The sequence below is a fragment of the Protomyctophum bolini genome (assembly GCF_963924005.1).
Source record: "Protomyctophum bolini genome assembly, chromosome: 23".
Classification (NCBI taxonomy): domain Eukaryota; kingdom Metazoa; phylum Chordata; class Actinopteri; order Myctophiformes; family Myctophidae; genus Protomyctophum; species Protomyctophum bolini.
In genome coordinates this window covers 23,386,260-23,405,451 of record NC_137884.1, presented here as the reverse complement: position 1 = coordinate 23,405,451, position 19,192 = coordinate 23,386,260, and the positions used below count along the sequence as shown (strand labels likewise).

Here is a 19,192-nt window from a genome sequence, read left to right as displayed (position 1 = left end):
GCACTATAGTACAGACCTCAAGTACGATATGTAAATATTATGCTTTTCTTTACATCTTAAAAGAAAAAAAGAGGGGAGAGAAGAAAAAAAAACCCATAAGATTTGGTAACCACAAACAATGGGCGTAGTTTACTTAACTTCTAGTTTAGTGGAACAAAGAATGGTCTGCCCTTGGCTTATGTGGCTTTTTCTATATATATATATTGAGATCTTCACATTAATTCAGGTTAAACTGTTTAGCCTAAAACAATAACTAAAAGTGTATCAGGACTTGTAAGCATAATAAACAATAAATAGGCTACGATCGAAGAATACTGGAAAACGCTTCGTGGGCTTTTTTCCCCTCGCAGGAAAACTTGGACGAGCAATAATAATAATAATCATAATCATAATAATAATAATAATATGGCACCGTTTAGGATGAGAAGTCAGCGGCTTTATCCGTGAGACAGCATGTGACGAGAAAGGTGCATCTTTATAATAATAATAATAATAATAATAATAATAATGTGCCATTTGGATCATAAGAACATATAAGGCTAGAGAACTTGTACAAAATAACTGAAAACTAGGGATGCACCGAATGGGAAATTCTTGGCCGAAACCGAATACGGAATAATATAGGAAACAGTTGGCCAAAAACCGCATACCGAATAGCCGAATATGATTAATATTACATATCATTACGTTGTGGTGCAATTGCTGTCATGACTCATGGCCGTACCTTTGTTGCAGAGCTACACGATAATGGCAAAAGACATGATTACATTTTGATCACGTCATCATCACACCAAAACAGTAGGTTACGAAAGGTAACCTAAAGTCTTTGACTATTCGGTTTTGGTTCTAAAAAAAATCAACCGAACCGAATACCGAATAATGCATTTCTCTTGCCACCATTTCAGGCCGAATAGTTTCGGTTGGCCGAAGGATTCGGTGCATCCCTACATGGAAAACTGCAACGAACGGATACAAGCAGCTCATTTAGTAGTAGTTTAATCTGTACTACTACTACTACCCTCCCTATTTACTACTGACTCACATTGGGGCTTGTGAATCAATCTCACACTGAGCCTATACGGAGACTCGTTGGAACTTCCCCTTTTACTGACGTGAAGAAACGTTGACTGGGCCAGGTTAAGTATAGCGCCTTGACGGAAGGTAGGGGCGGTTGATTCGGCTACGAAGTCTACCTTGTTGTCGCTACGAAAACGGAGAGCACGACGGCGGTGCTTTTGTTTCATCGTCGTCCGTCCGTCCGTCATCATCACAGCACGGGGCTCAGTTCCGCGTCCTTGTAGTCGGTGTTGCTGAACAGCCGCGCCAGCTGCTCCTCGTAGTTCATGATGTTCCTCTTCATGATGTCCATGCACGGCCCCAGCAGGCGCTCGAACGCCAGCACGTCCATGACTGGTGGAGACAGGGGGGGGTACATTCTTTATTTATGTATCATGCACCAGAGGCCCACATGGACTTGTAGGACACAACATTGCATCTATATTGCATATGTGTAGGCTACAATAAAATACAAATCTCTACTACTACTAGTACTATCCTCCCTATTTACTACTGACTCACATTGGGCTTGTGAATCAATCACATGGGAGCACTGGGACTCGATGGAACTTCCCTTTACTGACTGAAACGTGATTGGGCCAGCTAAGCACAGGTTAAATAGTTAGTTAGTTAACCCATTTTGGGGCGGGAACCCCTTTTGGTGTTCCCGAAATCGAAGAACGACTGACATAGAAACATAGCTTTTTCAGTTAGTTAGTTAGTTAGTTAGTTACCCAGACACTTGACGTTCCCCACGGTGTAGGCCGATGCGGCCCTGGGTTTATTGGTGACCAGGGCCAGCTCTCCAAAGTATTCCCCTCTGGTGCACACGCTGATCTCCAGCTCCTTCACGGGCTCGTTGGCCTGCACGGGGAAGAAGAGGACACGATTCATTCATTCAACCACAGGAAGAGTTTACAGTGAAATCCAACTGTTGTACAGCTAGTAAACCTCCCGTTAACCCCCCCCCCCCGAACGCCCGGGGTTATTTCATCCATTAAATCAGCGATTTATAGCAGCGGAGAACATTTAGCGACGGACCGGATGCTATCCCGGATGTGGCTGATGTAGCCAAAACACTCTCGATGCGATCGACAACAACAAGAGATTCAAGAGATTCAATAATTTATTTGCCATGTCAACAAGTTGATAGGAATTTGTCTTGGTTCATACTCAACATATACAGACAACCATAGATACACAAACAAGAAGGACAGTACAATACAAAAACCAGCAGCATATGAAATTACATTCAGTTTTTTTTAAAGTGCTATATGCATATACTGTACTATGAGTTCATAGTTCAACGGGAGGTATGATTAATTCTAACGCGACTAGCGACGGGACCGCGATGGGTCGTCCAACACATGATCTTTTCTTAGAATTGGACGGAATGAGTTAGATCAAGAGTTATTCACACTTTGAGATGTTCGATCTCGTCGGCTAAAATGTGGGGGAACATTTTCAATGACGTCCCACCGGAAAATAACATAGAGTGTTGCGCAACAGACGCTCCCAGCCTGTGGAGCGATCGGTTTTGATCAATAATCAATAATGATCAATAATCTCCGTCCTTTTGATCAATCTCCATCTTGAGCGCTGGGCGTTACTAATTGATTGAACGGAGAACTCCGTCCTTGCCGATCAGGGAGAGAGAGAGAGAAATGGATGACCAACTTTCTAAATGGTCATCCTGTTCAACCAACCATCCAAGAGTTTCAAAAGTATTTATTGTCATGTACATGGGCACATTTCCCAGACACTGCTCTTGCTTTGTGTATTAGCAAATTTCATTGCTTAGTTTTTATAAATTAGCCTCTATTGGTGGAGTTTGGAATGTAGTGGGTATACTGTGTTTATGAAAGTTACATGTCTGTCCTGTTATTGTCTTGTATTTATTGTTACTGGCAGAGCTGTGTTACTTATCTTGGCCAGTTCACACTTGTAAAATAGCCTTTAGTCTCAATGTGTTTTATAAAGGTTAAAGAAAGAAATGAAGGAAAGAAAACTGTGTTTATTATTTTATAGTGTATCGTTAAACATCTGCATTACTTAATTTACAATAAGTCGACACACAATTAGAGAATGTAGAAGAATTCTTATTTTGATCAACGTTTGCCTGTTTTCTCTCCTAATGGTACCAACATCAATACAGCATGGAATTGTGGACAAAATGTTATCCAACGACAAAAACATATTCGTTAATAGTTTTGGATCTGAAAGGCTAAATGTCATCAAATGGTGGTCCGTGGCTCAAATGCCGAATAAACAATGGACCTTTGATATGAAAAGGGTTGAAAACCACTGGTGTTATATTAAAAAAAAAGCCCAACTGAGTGATTGATTGAATGAATGAATAAACAAACACAGGCCAGGGTACCTTGTTCCTGTTCATGGTGATTCTGACCTGACCAGACTCCACGATGTAGAAACAGTCAGGCTTATCTCCCTGTAGACACACACACACACACACACACACACACACACACACACACACACGTGTGTGTGTGTGCACTCACACACGCGGAAATAACAGGAGACATATAACACATTATTGTCTGCTGTGTTGCTTTTCAATGTGTGTACAATGCATAATTTTATAGAGGTATCTAAAGAGTACAAAGTATGTTTCTGAACGTACTCAAGTATCGTGAGACTGTACAACCTAACACCGTTTAGATATGCCTCAATAAAATGAGTAGTATACTGTGCACATTGAAAAGCAAGTGATTAGCAAAAAAACATGTGATATCTGTCTTTTATATTCATGAAACGATTATAATGACAAAAGGTCGCAATTTGTTCCAAAATAATGTTTGTTAATGAGCTGGTCCAGCGGCTACATCCACTGCCATGTATTCATGGGACTTCCGGTGCGAAGTTTTCCTCCCATGAAAGCATCCATGAAGGTGTCATGGTGTATCCATGACGTCATGGTGTATCCATGACGTCAGCTCTGTCTCGTCCTTCTTTAAACAAACTCCTTGGCTGAAAGCAGGGAGGACTGTGTGGAACAAAGCTCTGTACCTGAGCTATGATGCGTTCTCCATCGCTGAAGGCTTTGGAGACCAGCACGTCCGCCACTCTCATCCTCTCCGAGGGCTGCGGAGAGGGAAATGAAAATTAGAACATTCTCTTGATTTCCGTGCATAATTATTATTGTAATACTCTCAGAGTTTTCCCAGGCGTGGCGTGCCCGTTTCCATTTCTGGTTCAGTTTCCCCACACAGCGTCACCCAGACTGTCACAGCCAGTGTTGTTTTCGTCGACTAACACTATTGTCGCCTCGGCCCCGGGAGGCCAACCCTGGTTCCCCCGTTCCAAAGGCACAAGTACGTTATTACCAGTCGACTACAGAGCCACGGCCCGATAGGCAAGGAGTGACGCAGCACCGTATAGCCTACACTATGACGGAAAATGTTCGTCGACTACCTCTTTTCACTGACGAAAACTAAATGGAAACTAAATGGAAACCAAGCTACGATGACTAAAACTAAGACTAAATTAAAAAAATTGACATTTTTAGAATCTGATCTCAGGTCAAAATGGGTTAAAGGCTGTCAATATTGGGGGGTCACCTGATAAATAACCCTCTACTCACGCATTGAAGCGCTGCCACAGTGCAAACGTAAACACAACCTAACAGGACTACAACTCTAATGTAAACACAACCTAACAGGACTACAACTCTAATGTAAACACAACCTAACAGGACTACAACTCGAAATTATTATGGAGATATCATCTTCTTCTTTTTGTCCCGCAGCTTCCGGTTTATCGTTTCTGCTTGAGAGAGCCCATGATCCAGGCAGGAGGAGGGAACGCTGGACGAAGGAAAATATTCATTGACGCCACCGACGCGGAAGCGAAGCGTTGCCTGGCGACGATGACGCCAAGAGCCGGGGGAAAAAACCTCATTATTAAACCTTAAACATCCAGAATGACGTTTTTCACCTCCAGCGACTTGAGTAAAGGAAGAGACTCGATGAAGGACTCGTACATCCTCCTCTTCTTGGCGTTGGTCTTCAGTATGATCCTCCTGAAGGTTCCTCGGTCCTGAACACACACACACACACACACACACACACACACACACACACACACACAGAGAGAGAAAGATGGAGACATGGGCTAAATCAGTGGTTTTCATGCTAGATATCAGTCCCTTCTCAACCTCCGCATCCACCTGTAGGGCCTCTGATGCTAGATAGAGTTCGCCGTCATCACTCACAGAGCTCTAAAGTGCTTGTTGTGAGCAGGAAGTGAGCCTCAACAACACCTAAATAAATTACCGGTATTGTATGCTGCCGTTCCTTTTTGTTTCATATTATTAGTTGTGTGGCTGAAATGTAGGGCGATTCAAGATTCAAATTCTATTGTCCCTAAGCTTGCACCCGCTTTGAATGTTATCAACCAATATGTTCTTATCAAGACCATGTTCTGGAGCCAGCATGGACACTTCCTACATACTGCTGAAATGACTGCCGCCGAAGCAAAAACATTGTGAAACTGCGCTAACAGCTTTGCTTTATGTTTACTTACGTGTGCAGTTAAGACTGAGGTTAGGGTTAGGGGTCAGTAATAGAGTCAGTAGTGGGACAACGTGCCAAAACGCCACGTCGGACAATGGCTGTCCGACTTCAACTGTCAACAACTGTCATGATGACGGGTCGGAGATTAAATCATGATCCGATATATCATCCAAAAAGCGCTAAAGCGTGTTGGTGAGGACCTCTTCTTACCAGACACCAGAGCGCTCCAGGGGAGGTAGCGATGATCGTGGCCGCCCGCGGGGTGTTGTACATCAGGGCCAGCTCGCCAAAGCTGCCCTTGTTATCGTAGCAGCCGACCACTCTCTCTTCTCCGTTGTCCTCTCTCTTCAGAATGTCATATGTGCCACTGTGACACAGGGAGGGAAACACAGACAGACACGCAGATAGAACTTCAGAATGTCACGTGTACCACTGTCTGTGACACACAGGGAGGGAAGCACAGACAGACACGCAGATAGAACTTCAGAATGTCATTATGTACCACTGTCTGTGACACACAGGGAGGGAAGCACAGACACGCAGATAGAACTTCAGAATGTCATGTGTACCACTGTCTGTGACACACAGGGAGGGAAGCACAGACACGCAGATAGAACGCTGTGAGCTTGTAGACACACAAACTCTCTTCCTCTGGAGGGAAGAACAGACACACAAACTCTCTTCCCACAAAATGGGTTGAACTTTCTTTTTTTTTTGCGGTCTAGGCTTAGATTAGATGTGTTGTTTCAACAGATAGATATATAGATGGTCTATACATAGACGTTTAAAAAAATAAAGCTAAGCTAGACCGTTAAAAAACACTTTCATTTTTAGACCAGTTTATGACCCATTGCTCTGTGGGTTCAGAAGGTACCACTGGAACACAGGGAGGCACAGACATACATTACAGATGTGCCATTTGAGAACTTCAAATGTCCTGCCAGTGGCAATTCAGTAGCTTGTCACAAGTGCATTATCAGAAACAGAACATTTGTCAGTGAGAAAGGGGTCATTCATTTTGCCAAGGTGTTATTATATGTTAATTCTATTGAGATTCCCTGAATAGATTCAGTGTTCCTCTGACTGCCTGGACACTTCTTTTCAGTAGCAAAGCAGTACAGTTAGCATTAGGCTAGCCTGAATGTGCTATAGGTTTATGCAGGTCTAGAGGGGCGCGGGTCACGGCAGAGATTTACACACACCCTGATTGGATCTCACCGATTTGTCAGTCGTCCCCCCCCCCGTCCCCCCGTCCTAGCGCTATACGTCACATCATTTGGAGCGACGCCCACCCGGAAGGGTTGACTCCTCCCACTTCTAGCCCAGAGCGGTCAATGCGTTCCTCCAGACTTTCATCGACGAAAATGAAAGGCTGGTACCGAGGCTAGCATTAGGCTAATCAGTGAACAAAAGCTGCAGGGGGTCGGGACCCGACCGGGGGTGAACTTCTGATTGATTCCCAGGCGGCCTCTCAATCAACCCAGTCAGTTCTGGCAGCCATGTGTGTGTGTGTGTGTGTGTGTGTGTGTGTGTGTGTGTGTGTGTGTGTGTGTGTGTGTGTGTGTGTGTGTGTGTGTGCGTGCGTGTGTGTGTGCGTTCATGCATGAATGAACGTTGTCCACATCATGAGACATAATATACGTACAGACGCTGCATTGGCTGCTGGGTTGCACCTCGACAACGTTAGCTGTTGCCATATTGGACTGGGCAACCTGCCATTAAGTCTCTTCTCCCTCCTGGCTCCCATGCAGGCAGTGGAATAAACTCCCCCTCACATTTAGAACTGCAGACTCACTTCTGACTTTCTGCTGCAGTGTGACAACTCACAGACGCGCCACCATTGGTCCGATATCTCGAACTGTCACCCTAACCCTAACCTCCCACGGGGCAGCACACCTAAACCTAACCTTAAAGATGGAGTGCCACCATTTTTTTCCACCCTAAAACATGATCATCAGGTATTATTACAATATAAGGGGGAAGAACTTTTTCCAAAAAGTGTACAGTATTTGTTAAAATCATGCTTTTATGTGGACACGCCCACCAGTTCATTAAGTATGCCTGGATTGCCTGGTGGGTGGTGATGGGTGGTGATCCACCTGAACTGAAGCCGCACCCACAGCTGTAGTTGTATGATAAAGGGGGAGGGGCTGATAGTGTGGTGTCACTATATTACTGTTTACTTCATTGGCCCGTTTGACTGTCAAGGGTTCAGCCTCCAGGAAGAAACCCTAAATACAAAGTGAATACACCATTGCACATAAAAACAACTCCAGGGTGTCTAATGAAGTAGTCACCTCATAGACACATGAAAAACTGGAAAAATACAAAAATTGTGGCACTCCATCTTTAACCCTCTCCCAACCCTTAACGCACCCCTCACCAACCTTAGTCCGGTCCTTTTAACGCACCCCTCACCAACCTTAGTCCGGTCCTTTTAACGCACCCCTCACCAACCTTAATCCGGTCGGACCAATGCTATATGTCTAACCAATATGCTATGTCTAACCAAAGTATGCCTCCCGCACCGTACCGCCATGTGGATTCGAATCCCTAGTCTCTGCAGTGGTAGATAGATAGACAGGTACCACTGCACCACCCGAGCACCCGGCAGATGCTTGCTGCTATAGCCTTGATGATTACCTGCTCATCTGGTTTCTTTGAAGCACTAAATTGGGTTGACACTACTAAGGTCTCAGAGGCACTTAGAGCAGACAGATATCTGGTGTTGTGTTTATAGACGGTTGCGTCCGGCTCTCTCTCAAACTAGCACATGGTTTGCCGGGTCGGACAACCTGAAAGCAAACTCCACCTGCCCTCAGTGTCAACGCCTGCATTTAATAATAATAATTTAGCTATTGAAAAATAGCAGATCTACAAGCTGCGCGCTACGAGCTGTCTGCTATTTTTGAAAAGTTGTGAAAAAGGGGCCGCAAATCTTTGAATATATATTTCAGAGCGAACATTTTTACTAAAATATTGGCTTCTGGGGGGGTCCCTGGAACTACATATTTTGAGATGGGGGTCCGTGTGGCCCAATAGAGATCATTCTGGGGGCCCTTGACATGAAAAAGGTTGAGCACCACTGACATAGAAACATACGTTTTTCTGATTTTTTTCAGGATTTAGATTTTTATCGACCTCAGTCCAGAATGGGTTAAGGTTTATTGATTACCTCTCGATAACGTAGAAGTTGTCGCCGTCGTCGTCCATATCGATGATGTACTCTCCCGTCACCACGGACTTCTCAAACATGGCGTCCAAAACCTCCGCCATCTGATCCTGTGGAAACAATTTAAGGGTTTTATTTTGTTTTTATTCTTTGCTGCTGTCGGGGGCGAAAACCTTGTCTATACAAAACAGTAATAAAAAAAAGAACCTATACGTTCCAATGTTCTTAATTAGTCACATTTTCTTGTTTTTCACCAAATCCAGACAGATTTAATCCCTTTCTATGTACTTCCTACGTATATTTATTAGCAAAAATAGCAGTTCACAATGCAAAGCCTGTATTGTCCATTTGCTCCACTTTGACACTGTCAAACAGTTCTACAGTTCTACTTGTTTTGGCCTCTTCCAGTCTAACCAGTTTGATGTGGCGTCTGGAATCCATTCCAAGCGGTCCACTCCACTCCACTCCACTCCACCTACCCTCTCCAGGTTTTTGAAGAGCAGAATGTGTTTGCATGCCTCCTGTAGTCTCTGCCTCTGATCATCTGACTTAGGGTGGACAACCTTCACACACACACACACACACACACACACACACACACACACACACACACACACACACACACACACACACACAGAGAGAGAGAGAGAGAGAGAGAGAGAGAGAGAGAGAGAGAGAGAGAGAGAGAGAGAGAGGTTTATGTACAAACTTAGGCGTTATAGTTACACGATAATAGTAAAATAGTATACAGCGAAGAAAAACCATGACAAAAAATGGAGAGAGTGGAGTGGAGAAGAGATCCAGTAGAACTAAATGTCAGGGAGGGACTAGTGGAGAAGAGATCCAGTAGAACTAAATGTCAGGGAGGGACTAGTGGAGAAGACATCCAGTAGAACTAAATGTTAGGGAGGGACTAGTGGAGAAGAGATCCAGTAGAACTAAATGTTAGGGACGGACTAGTGGAGAAGAGATCCAGTAGAACTAATTGTCAGGGAGGGACCAGTGGAGAAGAGATCCAGTAGAACTAAATGTTAGGGAGGGACTAGTGGAGAAGAGATCCAGTAGAACTAAATGTTAGGGAGGGACTAGTGGAGAAGAGATCCAGTAGAACTAAATGTTAGTGAGGGGCTAGTGTGGAGAAGAGATCCAGTAGAACTAAATGTTAGTGAGGGGCTAGTGTGGAGAAGAGATCCAGTAGAACTAAATGTTAGGGAGGGACTAGTGGAGAAGAGATCCAGTAGAACTAAATGTTAGTGAGGGGCTAGTGTGGAGAAGAGATCCAGTAGAACTAAATGTTAGGGAGGGACTAGTGGAGAAGAGATCCAGTAGAACTAAATGTTAGTGAGGGGCTAGTGTGGAGAAGAGATCCAGTAGAACTAAATGTTAGTGAGGGGCTAGTGTGGAGAAGAGATCCAGTGGAGGGGTGCATACAAACTAAAAGACAGATCTACAAGTAGATTGGCTATTTTCAGCATGCAACCAAGTGTATAATCTGCCATTACGATCTGCCATCAAGTCCCGCCAAAATGTACTGTCGGCGTCAAAATCAACCGTACGTCGACTAAAATCTTATGATATTAAGATGAATTAACACTAAAACATTTCAGATGACTAAAAATGTGACTAAAACTAAATAAATGTTTGGTCTACAACTATGACCAAAAGCTAAAACTACATCGACATTTGCTGTCAAAATCATTGCCGCTGAATCCTCACATGGGGAAGTGTAGCTAATAGTTTTTTCTTGCTGTCAGGGCGACTCGATCAGGCTGGCGAAATAGTCCTGGTTTCCTTCTGCTCCATTCCTGATGCAATTCTACTTCCCCCCATGCAGTATATATCATTTATATATGTGATATTTTATATACGAGTCATCTTTTCGACCCCATTCCCCCACTACTACACATTTCATTTGTACACTCTCAGAGGGGCCTTGAAAAGGGAAGCTTTGAGGAGCGCTGAGTTAAAGAGGAGGCAGAAGTGTCTTACTTTGGTTTCTATGTCGTCATCCTCCTCGTCAGGGTCGTAGGTCTCAGCGCACACTGCACACACAAACATATACAGCACAGTGGTGGAAATACTTAGTTTAGACTATAGTCATTGGTTAGACATGGGTTAAAGGGTAAGACCACTTTTTTGAGGTTTGGGTTGTGTAGTTACTTTGCCATGATGCAACTCCAAATGTGGACAAGAAATAAAAAAATAACTGCTCCAGTGATTAGAAATTGATAATTCAAAATATGCTCCTCGTTGACTTACATTGTAGCTAAAACAGCTCTCAAAGTCACTCTTTTACTACGTAAACAAACACAAACAATGTTGATTCAGACAATATAGAGCATCACCAAAACTCATGTGGTTTTATTTTTTCATCAAAAAATTATCTTCCTGTTGATTTGTCCATTTTATTGGGAAGAAAACCCGGACTGGATCCGTGGATCTTCAAATAGTAAAATCAACAGGAATCTAACATTTTTATGAAAAAATAAAACCACATGAGTTTTGGTGATGCTCTATAATATATTGTCTGAATCAACTTTGTTTGTGTTTGTTGACGTACTAAAAGAGTGACTTTGAGAGCTGTAGTTGAAGGACTAATGACTGGTCTAACCAAGGACTAGTCTAACCCAAAAACTGTCTAAACTAAGTGCTGCACCCGGAAAAGGTACCCCTTTGCGGGAGGCATACATTGGTTAGACATAGCATTGGCCAGGAGGTTGTGACAAAGAAACATACACATTACAAATATGAAATAATAATAATAATAATAATAATAATAATGTTACCTCAGTAAAAGTATCAATACTGCAATTAAAGAAATACTCTGTTTCAAGTAAAAGTCCAGAATTAAAAATGCATATCTAATGTGAAAATATAGCAGATCTACAAGCTCATTGTGAGTTTGTAGATTGTATATTTTCGAATGGCCGAAATGTGCATATAGGGCTGAAGTGGTGATGTATGTTTTGTAATAATAATCTAATCAATGTTACGTTTTCAAATAATTGGAGTGGAGTAAAAGTTTAAAAAAAAACATTTGGATCCGGATGGTAGTGGAGTAGAAGTAAGACCTGTACCGTTAACAATCTTGTTAAGAAAGTATTCAATCGATTAATTAATCAACCATCCGAACCAACCATGAATCAAAGCACACCCATAAAGAACCAAAGGTTTTACCTGAGGCTCTTCTTGTGAATCTGTTGATTACTGGAGCTGTTGGGATGAAAGGGAGAGACATTATGATAGTTCACACTTCACAGAGAAGATTGTGTGCACATCTCAATGCCTATATATTCAGGCCAGGTGCTGGATGTCAGGCATCAAGGCAAACATCAAGGAAGAGGAACATCTGAACACCAGTTTGTAGAGCTCCGAGACTTACTTTATTTCGACGTGGATCATGGTAAATTCAGGGGTTGAAAGTTGGAGTACCATTAAAAACAAAAAGAAATGTGATGTGTCAAACTAGGGGGGAAACCTTGTTGTACAAGGTTTCTTCGACTATGCTTGCACCTCTTGGTACCACAGCACCTCAAGGCCCTTAAAACAACCTCCAGACTTCCCAAAACAAACTGGTTTGTTTTGGGGTTGACGATAGAGTACTATACAGCATCTTGCAATCCACAAGATTCGCTACAGTACACCACAAAGATACCATGTATACCTGTCTAGATAGATACTTCCTTAATGTCAACAAAGTCCACACCGACAACACCAGAGGGAGTTCAACAAACCATGTGCAACCCAGATTCGGCTCAAAGAAGGGACTAAATTAATTTCGCTCCTATGCCACTAAAATGTGGAACACCCTACCAACAGCCATTAAGACATGTGAATCCCCTAAACCGCTCTTAAACGGACAGACGGCTGCTTATCAAAACTGGCCCTCGTAAAATCTGAATCCAACCCCTTACTGTATATGTTTATTTTTCCTTTTTACTTCCTTACATGATTTTTTTAATATACGAGTGTGTGTTTGTACGTCTCTAAATGTTCTTAATAATTGAAAATGGTGAACCCTATTGTAAATAAGTGTAATGCTTTATATGGTGTCATCCACAGTTAACAGTTTTTGTATTGAGTTGTGCTTGAAATGTATCTATTCTACATACTGTTAATAAATACTTCAACCAATCAATCAATCAAACAAACATACACGCACGCACGCACGTACATACAGGTAAATTAGATGAAAAAAAGCACACCCGTGTGAACTTAGTGGTGCAACTCCGTGTCGTGAACTTCCAGACCCACAGGAACGTTGCCAGGCTTCCGGCCCGGTTCCGGCGAGCCGCCCTGCGTCCGAAACAGTCGAGAAATACAGTAAAGGCTCATTCATAGTCTGGATTTTCGGTGATGAGGTGACCACCGGTGGTGAGTAAAAACAGAGAGAAAGGGTTGGGGCGGTGGTTTGCTCTTCACCGCGGCTTGTGACGTCATGTTGTAGTTCAGTGGTCACCTCACCACCGAAAATCCAGACTATGAATGAGCCTTAACAGAGCTGTACTGTACTGTACTGTACTGTACTGTACTGTCACACCCGAAATCACATAATGGCTGCTAAAAACTCAGCTTCCCATCATGCAGCTGATGTGAACAGTGTGAAGCTCAACACTGAACAGCGCTACTTTAATAAATAATAAAATGTGTCACCTGTTGGGTGGCTGCACCACTCAAAAAAGAAGAAATGCACCCCTGCAGGATTCTATGATCCAACATTGCAAAAAATAATAAAATTCGGTATTATGCATGCATGTACAGTATAATATGCGTATTGCGTACCCATGAACTCTCCGTCCTCATCCTCGTCGGACTCGCTCGCCGACTGCACAACGAAGTTGACAGCCCAGCCTTGGTGGCCCCCGGTGCCCCCACCACCCACACCCACACCCCCACCCAGGCCGGGCTGCTGCTGCTGCTGACAGGAGGATGGAGCTGCAGGATGCGGATGGAGGTGATGATGGTCCTCTCCTCCTCCTCTGTGTCTGCTCTGTATCTTGTGGCTGAAATACTCCAGGGCAAACAGTGTCAGGTCCTCCGGCTGTGGCTGGCTCCTCAACACCGCCACGGTGAACTCTCTCAGCAGCTCCTTCAGCCCGTCGGGGACCCGGATGGGGTCCATGTTGGTTTATTATACTAGTGTGTTGGAGGAAGAGATAATAATAAAAACAATGTCCCCGTTTTTTTTTTGAAGAGGAAAAAGAGAGGGAGAGAAATGCCCAACCTGTGACGGCTAGTTGTTGTTGTTGGCTCTTTGGAATGGATGTGCTTGCTCGGAATTAGCAGGCGTGTTGCTGCTGCTAGCCGCAGCTGTGCAACAAAACGACTGACTTAATTCACTCCAAGGATGCTTCAAGGGGAGCCATGATGATGATGATGTCTAATACGAGGAGGAACTACTAACCGCACAACGTACATTGCTCGTTTTAGAAAGGAAAAACGGTCGCAATAATAATAATCCAGGTTGTTTCCATCATGTCAGTTTACACGCCATGCACGGCTGATGTGAAACGGCTGAAATGACAGCAGCAGCAGCAGCGCAGAGCGTAGGAAGGCAACAGAACGGCGCCCAGGCAGCATCAATATGTGTGACTGCCAAAGCCTCGTAACAAAAAAAAAGAATCCTCATGCATGTGACGTCGCGGTTGTGCTGTAACCGGTGACCCGTCGAATTCCGTGACCGTAGAGGTCGCCGTTCTGCAAATTCTGCCGGTGAGGCTGAAATAGGCTACTGTCTGTAGCTACGTCTCTCCTCGCAGGCAGACCAGTGTTGATTGATTGATTGAAGTATTTATTAAGTTTGCAGAATTACAGTACATTTAAATACAATAAAGCGTGTATATCCACGGCTTGGGATACAACTTACAACTTTTAGGCCTTAGTAGGCCTAAAAGTCTGGAATTGAAAATGTACTTGAGTAAAAGTACAAAAGTATTGGCATCAATAATGTACCCAATGTGAATGTCCCATTTCAAGGTTGCAAATGTTTTCAATCATTCAATCAATCAATCAATCTCATTAGGAACATAAGAAAGGTGCAAAACAGCGACACGTGGAGTCACACAATTCGATAGGTTACCGATTCCACTGTAACTCCCAGTATCCATGGAAACCAACCATCTAGAGGGGTTGACGGTCGCGGAACGACAGAAACAGAACGATGGTTTATCCATCCATCCATGCATCATATTATGGACCCGAGACAATTAAGTTCTCTTTTAGCCTATACAACAAACAATTCAAAATTAGAAAACACATTTTTAACACATCAATCAAATTTTAACACAATATCTTTACTTTATCAAGAAAGGAACCACGCCACTGCAGTTCTGCACTGCATTTTCTGTGCATCGAGGAAAGGTATATATATTATTTTTTATTGAATTGACTGACAGACTTATTGTCATATTGATTGACAGCTATACAGTGACGGCATTCATCTCCATTTCTTCAAAGAGTATTTTATTTTATAAAAAGGGGGGAGGGGGATCAGTATTATTTTGCAACACCAGGGTGTGGGTCGTTACTATACAACAAGAACAACAACAACAGATCCACCTGTTGGTGGCGCTGTAACTGGCCAATGTGAAAAGGGTGGGATATATTCCTCAGGCTAGTATGAAGTTTCATGATACCATATAAAAATGTGTATAATTATTTTGGCCACAGCATTAAACGGTGGGCCATGCTGACAGGCATAATTTCCACAGACGATTCATCTCACCCAGGCATCACGTTGAAGCGATTATGACCTACCTCAAGCTTCACACTCCAATACAAATGAAACTATTTGAATAAAGGTTGTACAATCAGTGAAATTAACTAATCCATAATTGAGAGTGCAGCAAGCGCACCACAGATCATATAGGCTGCATGGCTAACAGGGCTTGGGCACTATATATACCCTACCATCTATCTCAATATCATTTGATAATGGCATATTAAAAACATGACTTGTACACCCAATGAAAATATAAACTTCACAGAATATATACCACTTCGAATTATAACAATCGGTTGAAGATTATCTGAATGTGCAAGTAATAAAATATCAACTTCTTTGCAACGGGCCATTGCTGAGCACTGGGCAGTGGCAGTGTTTTACCTATACTTGTGAGGACCTCTGTTTGGCTTCATGGTGAGTGGGGCACCGACGATCTGCAAGCTCACAACGCGTGTTACGCGTTGCATGTGTACGCAACACTTGGAGCTTGTAGATCCACGGCTTGCCAAGCCGTGTATATCCACGTACCTTATACCTGTAGGCCTACTATATTTTCACCTGTACTTTGAGATTTTTCCTGTAGGCCTACTTTTAAACAGAGAGAAAGAGAGGGGGGGGGGGGGAGGTAAAGTGTCTAGTTATAGTGAGAGTTGAGGGGGCCCAAGGGGGGTCATCAGCCTCTTTTGTTTGAGTGTGCTGGGTCACTGTGAGGCATGCTTCCTTCAGTGATTCTCAACCTTTTCAGGCAGTGAAATACTCATATTTGAACTGGTGACCCCCTGGGTGTAATGACCCCTATACATTTTTACTTTCAGTCGGTTCCACAGATAATTTTGATTTGAAAATAACTGATCTGCTATTTTCACAATTATTGACAATTTGGCCAATATGTTTTATTCTTCATTATTTGATGCATTGTTTTTGATAAGACCAGCAGTGGTTCGCTATGGAGACAAGTCTTCTTTGTGTCTCCATAGGGAACCATGGCTGGTCATCAGTCTCCATGGGTGAGGATCATAGGGAGAGATAAGGGTGATTTTGCGGTAATTCGTCTAAAAGCACAGATGTAGCCCAGGGCAATGCATGCTCTAATGATTTAGGGCGCCTGAGCTGGCGACCTTTGGGATCGCCAGTGGCAAAAATCTATATGGCCATCATTAACAGTCTATAGGTATAAAAGGCAACATTTTCTACATTTCATTCTGTTTTCAGTAGCATGTGACGTGTCAAACTAGGGGGTTTCATGATCCTGAACCCATTGGTGAGTAGCAAAAACGTTATTTTTGCGCAAAATTATCCCTATGCTCCTCCACTACAAGTGAACAAACGAGCTGCATGTTGTAAGAGCAAAGGAAAAAGTTCATATGCCTCATGTTCTGACAATTATTTTTAATTGACTGATTCAGTGACATAAAAAAACACAACACGTTTCAGTTCTCTGGTATGATTCATATTGAAAGTGATTTCCATATGCGGCGTCCAGCTCCAGGTGGCGGTTATATAATTTAACAAATACAATATAAAAAGTGTAATTATAATCAATAATTACTAGCCTAATCATCACAATTCAAAATCAATCATGCTGCTATACATAGGTGAATGCAGAAAGCGTATTTCCCCTCGCCCGGGGACCAGTTAATACTCCCTTTTCCCTTCCCTAACGAATACAATATAAAATGTATCATTAAAATTCATAATTATACGTATTAATTCCAGTGGAAAGTTTGACGACATTCTCTCAGAAACCTCCGTCTACTGTAACATGGCTGCTCTGGCCCTGAAACTATACGGGGACAATTATTATTTACAATCATTTCTCCATTCCATTTGAAATCGATACAGTTACTATTTAGCAAATACATTAAATATGTGTGAAACTTATGTGGATAGTGCAGGTTTTTTAAGGGAAAGATTTATAATTATGGATATAAATAAGTAAACACAGTGATTCTCTGGTAAATAAATGGACATTGTACAGTATTTGAACACATACAGTATGGACTCGACATGAACACAGAGTATACACACATTTATCGATAGATCAAGTCTAGCTATATGGAATAGGAGTAATTAAACCCATCCTTTTTTCTTCTTAAAATTGCTAAATACAATGTACATGTACTTAGTATTGATAAAATTGTTTATTTCCATTGTAAAACGATTCAATGCTGATTATTTCCATTGCAAAACAATACCATACAAAGTCAAATGATACGATACGATATTTGCTGTTTACATATCGATATACTTAAAATTGTTTTAATTAAATACAGTATTGTATTGTAACTGTATTGATACAGTTACACCCCTAATATTTATAGTACAGTATGCCGATGTCAGCTTTTAGGTTTGTTTTCGGTTGACCCTATGTTAAGAATGTTCTTCAGATAGCATGTTGATTATACAAATACTATAGGTTTGATATTTACTTGGTAATCCTAGTTTATTTGAAACTCTAGTCTGCATTGTTCTCTTTTCACTTATGAGACAATTTACCCTGTTGTTAGTTGAATATTATATTTTATAGTTTGTCTTTATTACCCTGAGATCACAATGAATAAAAGAAAGAAATAAAGAAAAAGTCCTCTGATGCTAATCGTTCATGCGGTGAAGATAGTCCAGTCCCATATTCCCATATTTCTTTCTTTGGTTTATGTATTCTGAATTTGGCAATTATTTTTGCTTGGTTCGATCATCGCAGAATCTTTGTAATGTTTGAAACTATTTCTAGTAACCAAAATTATGTTTTGTTGTAGCTTTCAGCTTCAGCCTGTTCCTTTTGATCACCTCTAACGATGTAACACTTTCTGATGCATAATTGTGTTGTTGTTGTTGTGAGGATGAGCAAATACTAAAATACACTAAACAAAACTTTAGCTTTGAATAAAAAGGAAACATACCGGTATATCTGAAATGGTCAGTGCGTGGGTGGACCACCCACTGTTCTCATTAAAACCTCCTCCTTCATTAGGACGAGTCCTTGGAGCGTTTGTCCACGCCCTGCTTGACCCCCAGCACCAGGTGGACGAACCAGTTCACCTGCACCATCCAGCCTTTCTCCCTGCAGAACTCGATCTGCTCCAGGAGGTGGCGCTGGGCCTCGTCCTCGCTGCGGCCCACCGTCAGCGCCCCGCGGATATACTCGATGTCCTCCGTGCTGGTCAGCTGGGGCATGCCTGGGGGGGACGGGGGGGACACGGAGGGCAAGGGGTGTTGGAACTAAGGTCTCAGGGGCACTTGCCCCGTCGGGCATGTACTAGTCTCGCGTTGCCAGACTGTTGCCTCTCGCAATTTTTAAATGCTTCCTTCATACAGTCTGGAGCAACGGAAGCTCTGATCATGATTCCGTCATACAGTCTGGAGCAACGGAAGCTCTGATCATGAGTAAAATATAAATGCTTCTGTCATACAGTCTGGAGCAACGGAAGCTCTGATCATGAGTAAAATATAAATGCTTCCGTCGTACAGTCTGGAGCAACGGAAGCTCTGATCATCATACAGTCTGGAGCAACGGAAGCTCTGATCATGAGTAAAATATAAATGCTTCCGTTATACAGTCTGGAGCAACGGAAGCTCTGATCAGGAATGAAATATAAATGCTTCCATCATACAGTCTGGAGCAACGGAAGCTCTGATCATGAGTAAAATATAAATGCTTCCATCATACAGTCTGGAGCAACGGAAGCTCTGATCATGAGTAAAATATAA

General features: G+C 42.6%; 2 protein-coding genes across 3 annotated transcripts in view; both read right to left on the bottom strand.

The window, feature by feature from the left end:
- Positions 1-1,172: 1,172 nt before the first annotated feature.
- Positions 1,173-13,882, bottom strand: LOC308310991 (cAMP-dependent protein kinase type II-alpha regulatory subunit-like; the record flags this gene model as incomplete). Its single annotated transcript, XM_080757484.1, has 12 exons — positions 1,173-1,410; positions 1,791-1,920; positions 3,437-3,505; positions 4,084-4,158; positions 5,011-5,112; positions 5,799-5,955; positions 8,764-8,870; positions 9,240-9,323; positions 10,750-10,802; positions 11,938-11,973; positions 13,543-13,611; positions 13,684-13,882. The coding sequence occupies 12 exons, from the start codon at positions 13,880-13,882 to the stop codon at positions 1,268-1,270; spliced, it is 1,224 nt and encodes a 407-aa protein (XP_080613610.1). The 3' UTR covers positions 1,173-1,267.
- A 2,976-nt stretch (positions 13,883-16,858) lies between these two features.
- The window catches only part of pik3cg (phosphatidylinositol-4,5-bisphosphate 3-kinase, catalytic subunit gamma), a 30,995-nt gene continuing 28,661 nt past the window's right edge, over positions 16,859-19,192 (bottom strand). For both annotated transcript variants that reach the window (XM_080757868.1, XM_080757869.1), the window contains exon 25: positions 16,859-18,660. In XM_080757868.1, coding sequence (XP_080613994.1) covers positions 18,452-18,660 — 209 coding nt within the window. In that variant the 3' untranslated portion in view covers positions 16,859-18,451. The remainder of the gene's footprint in view (positions 18,661-19,192) is intronic.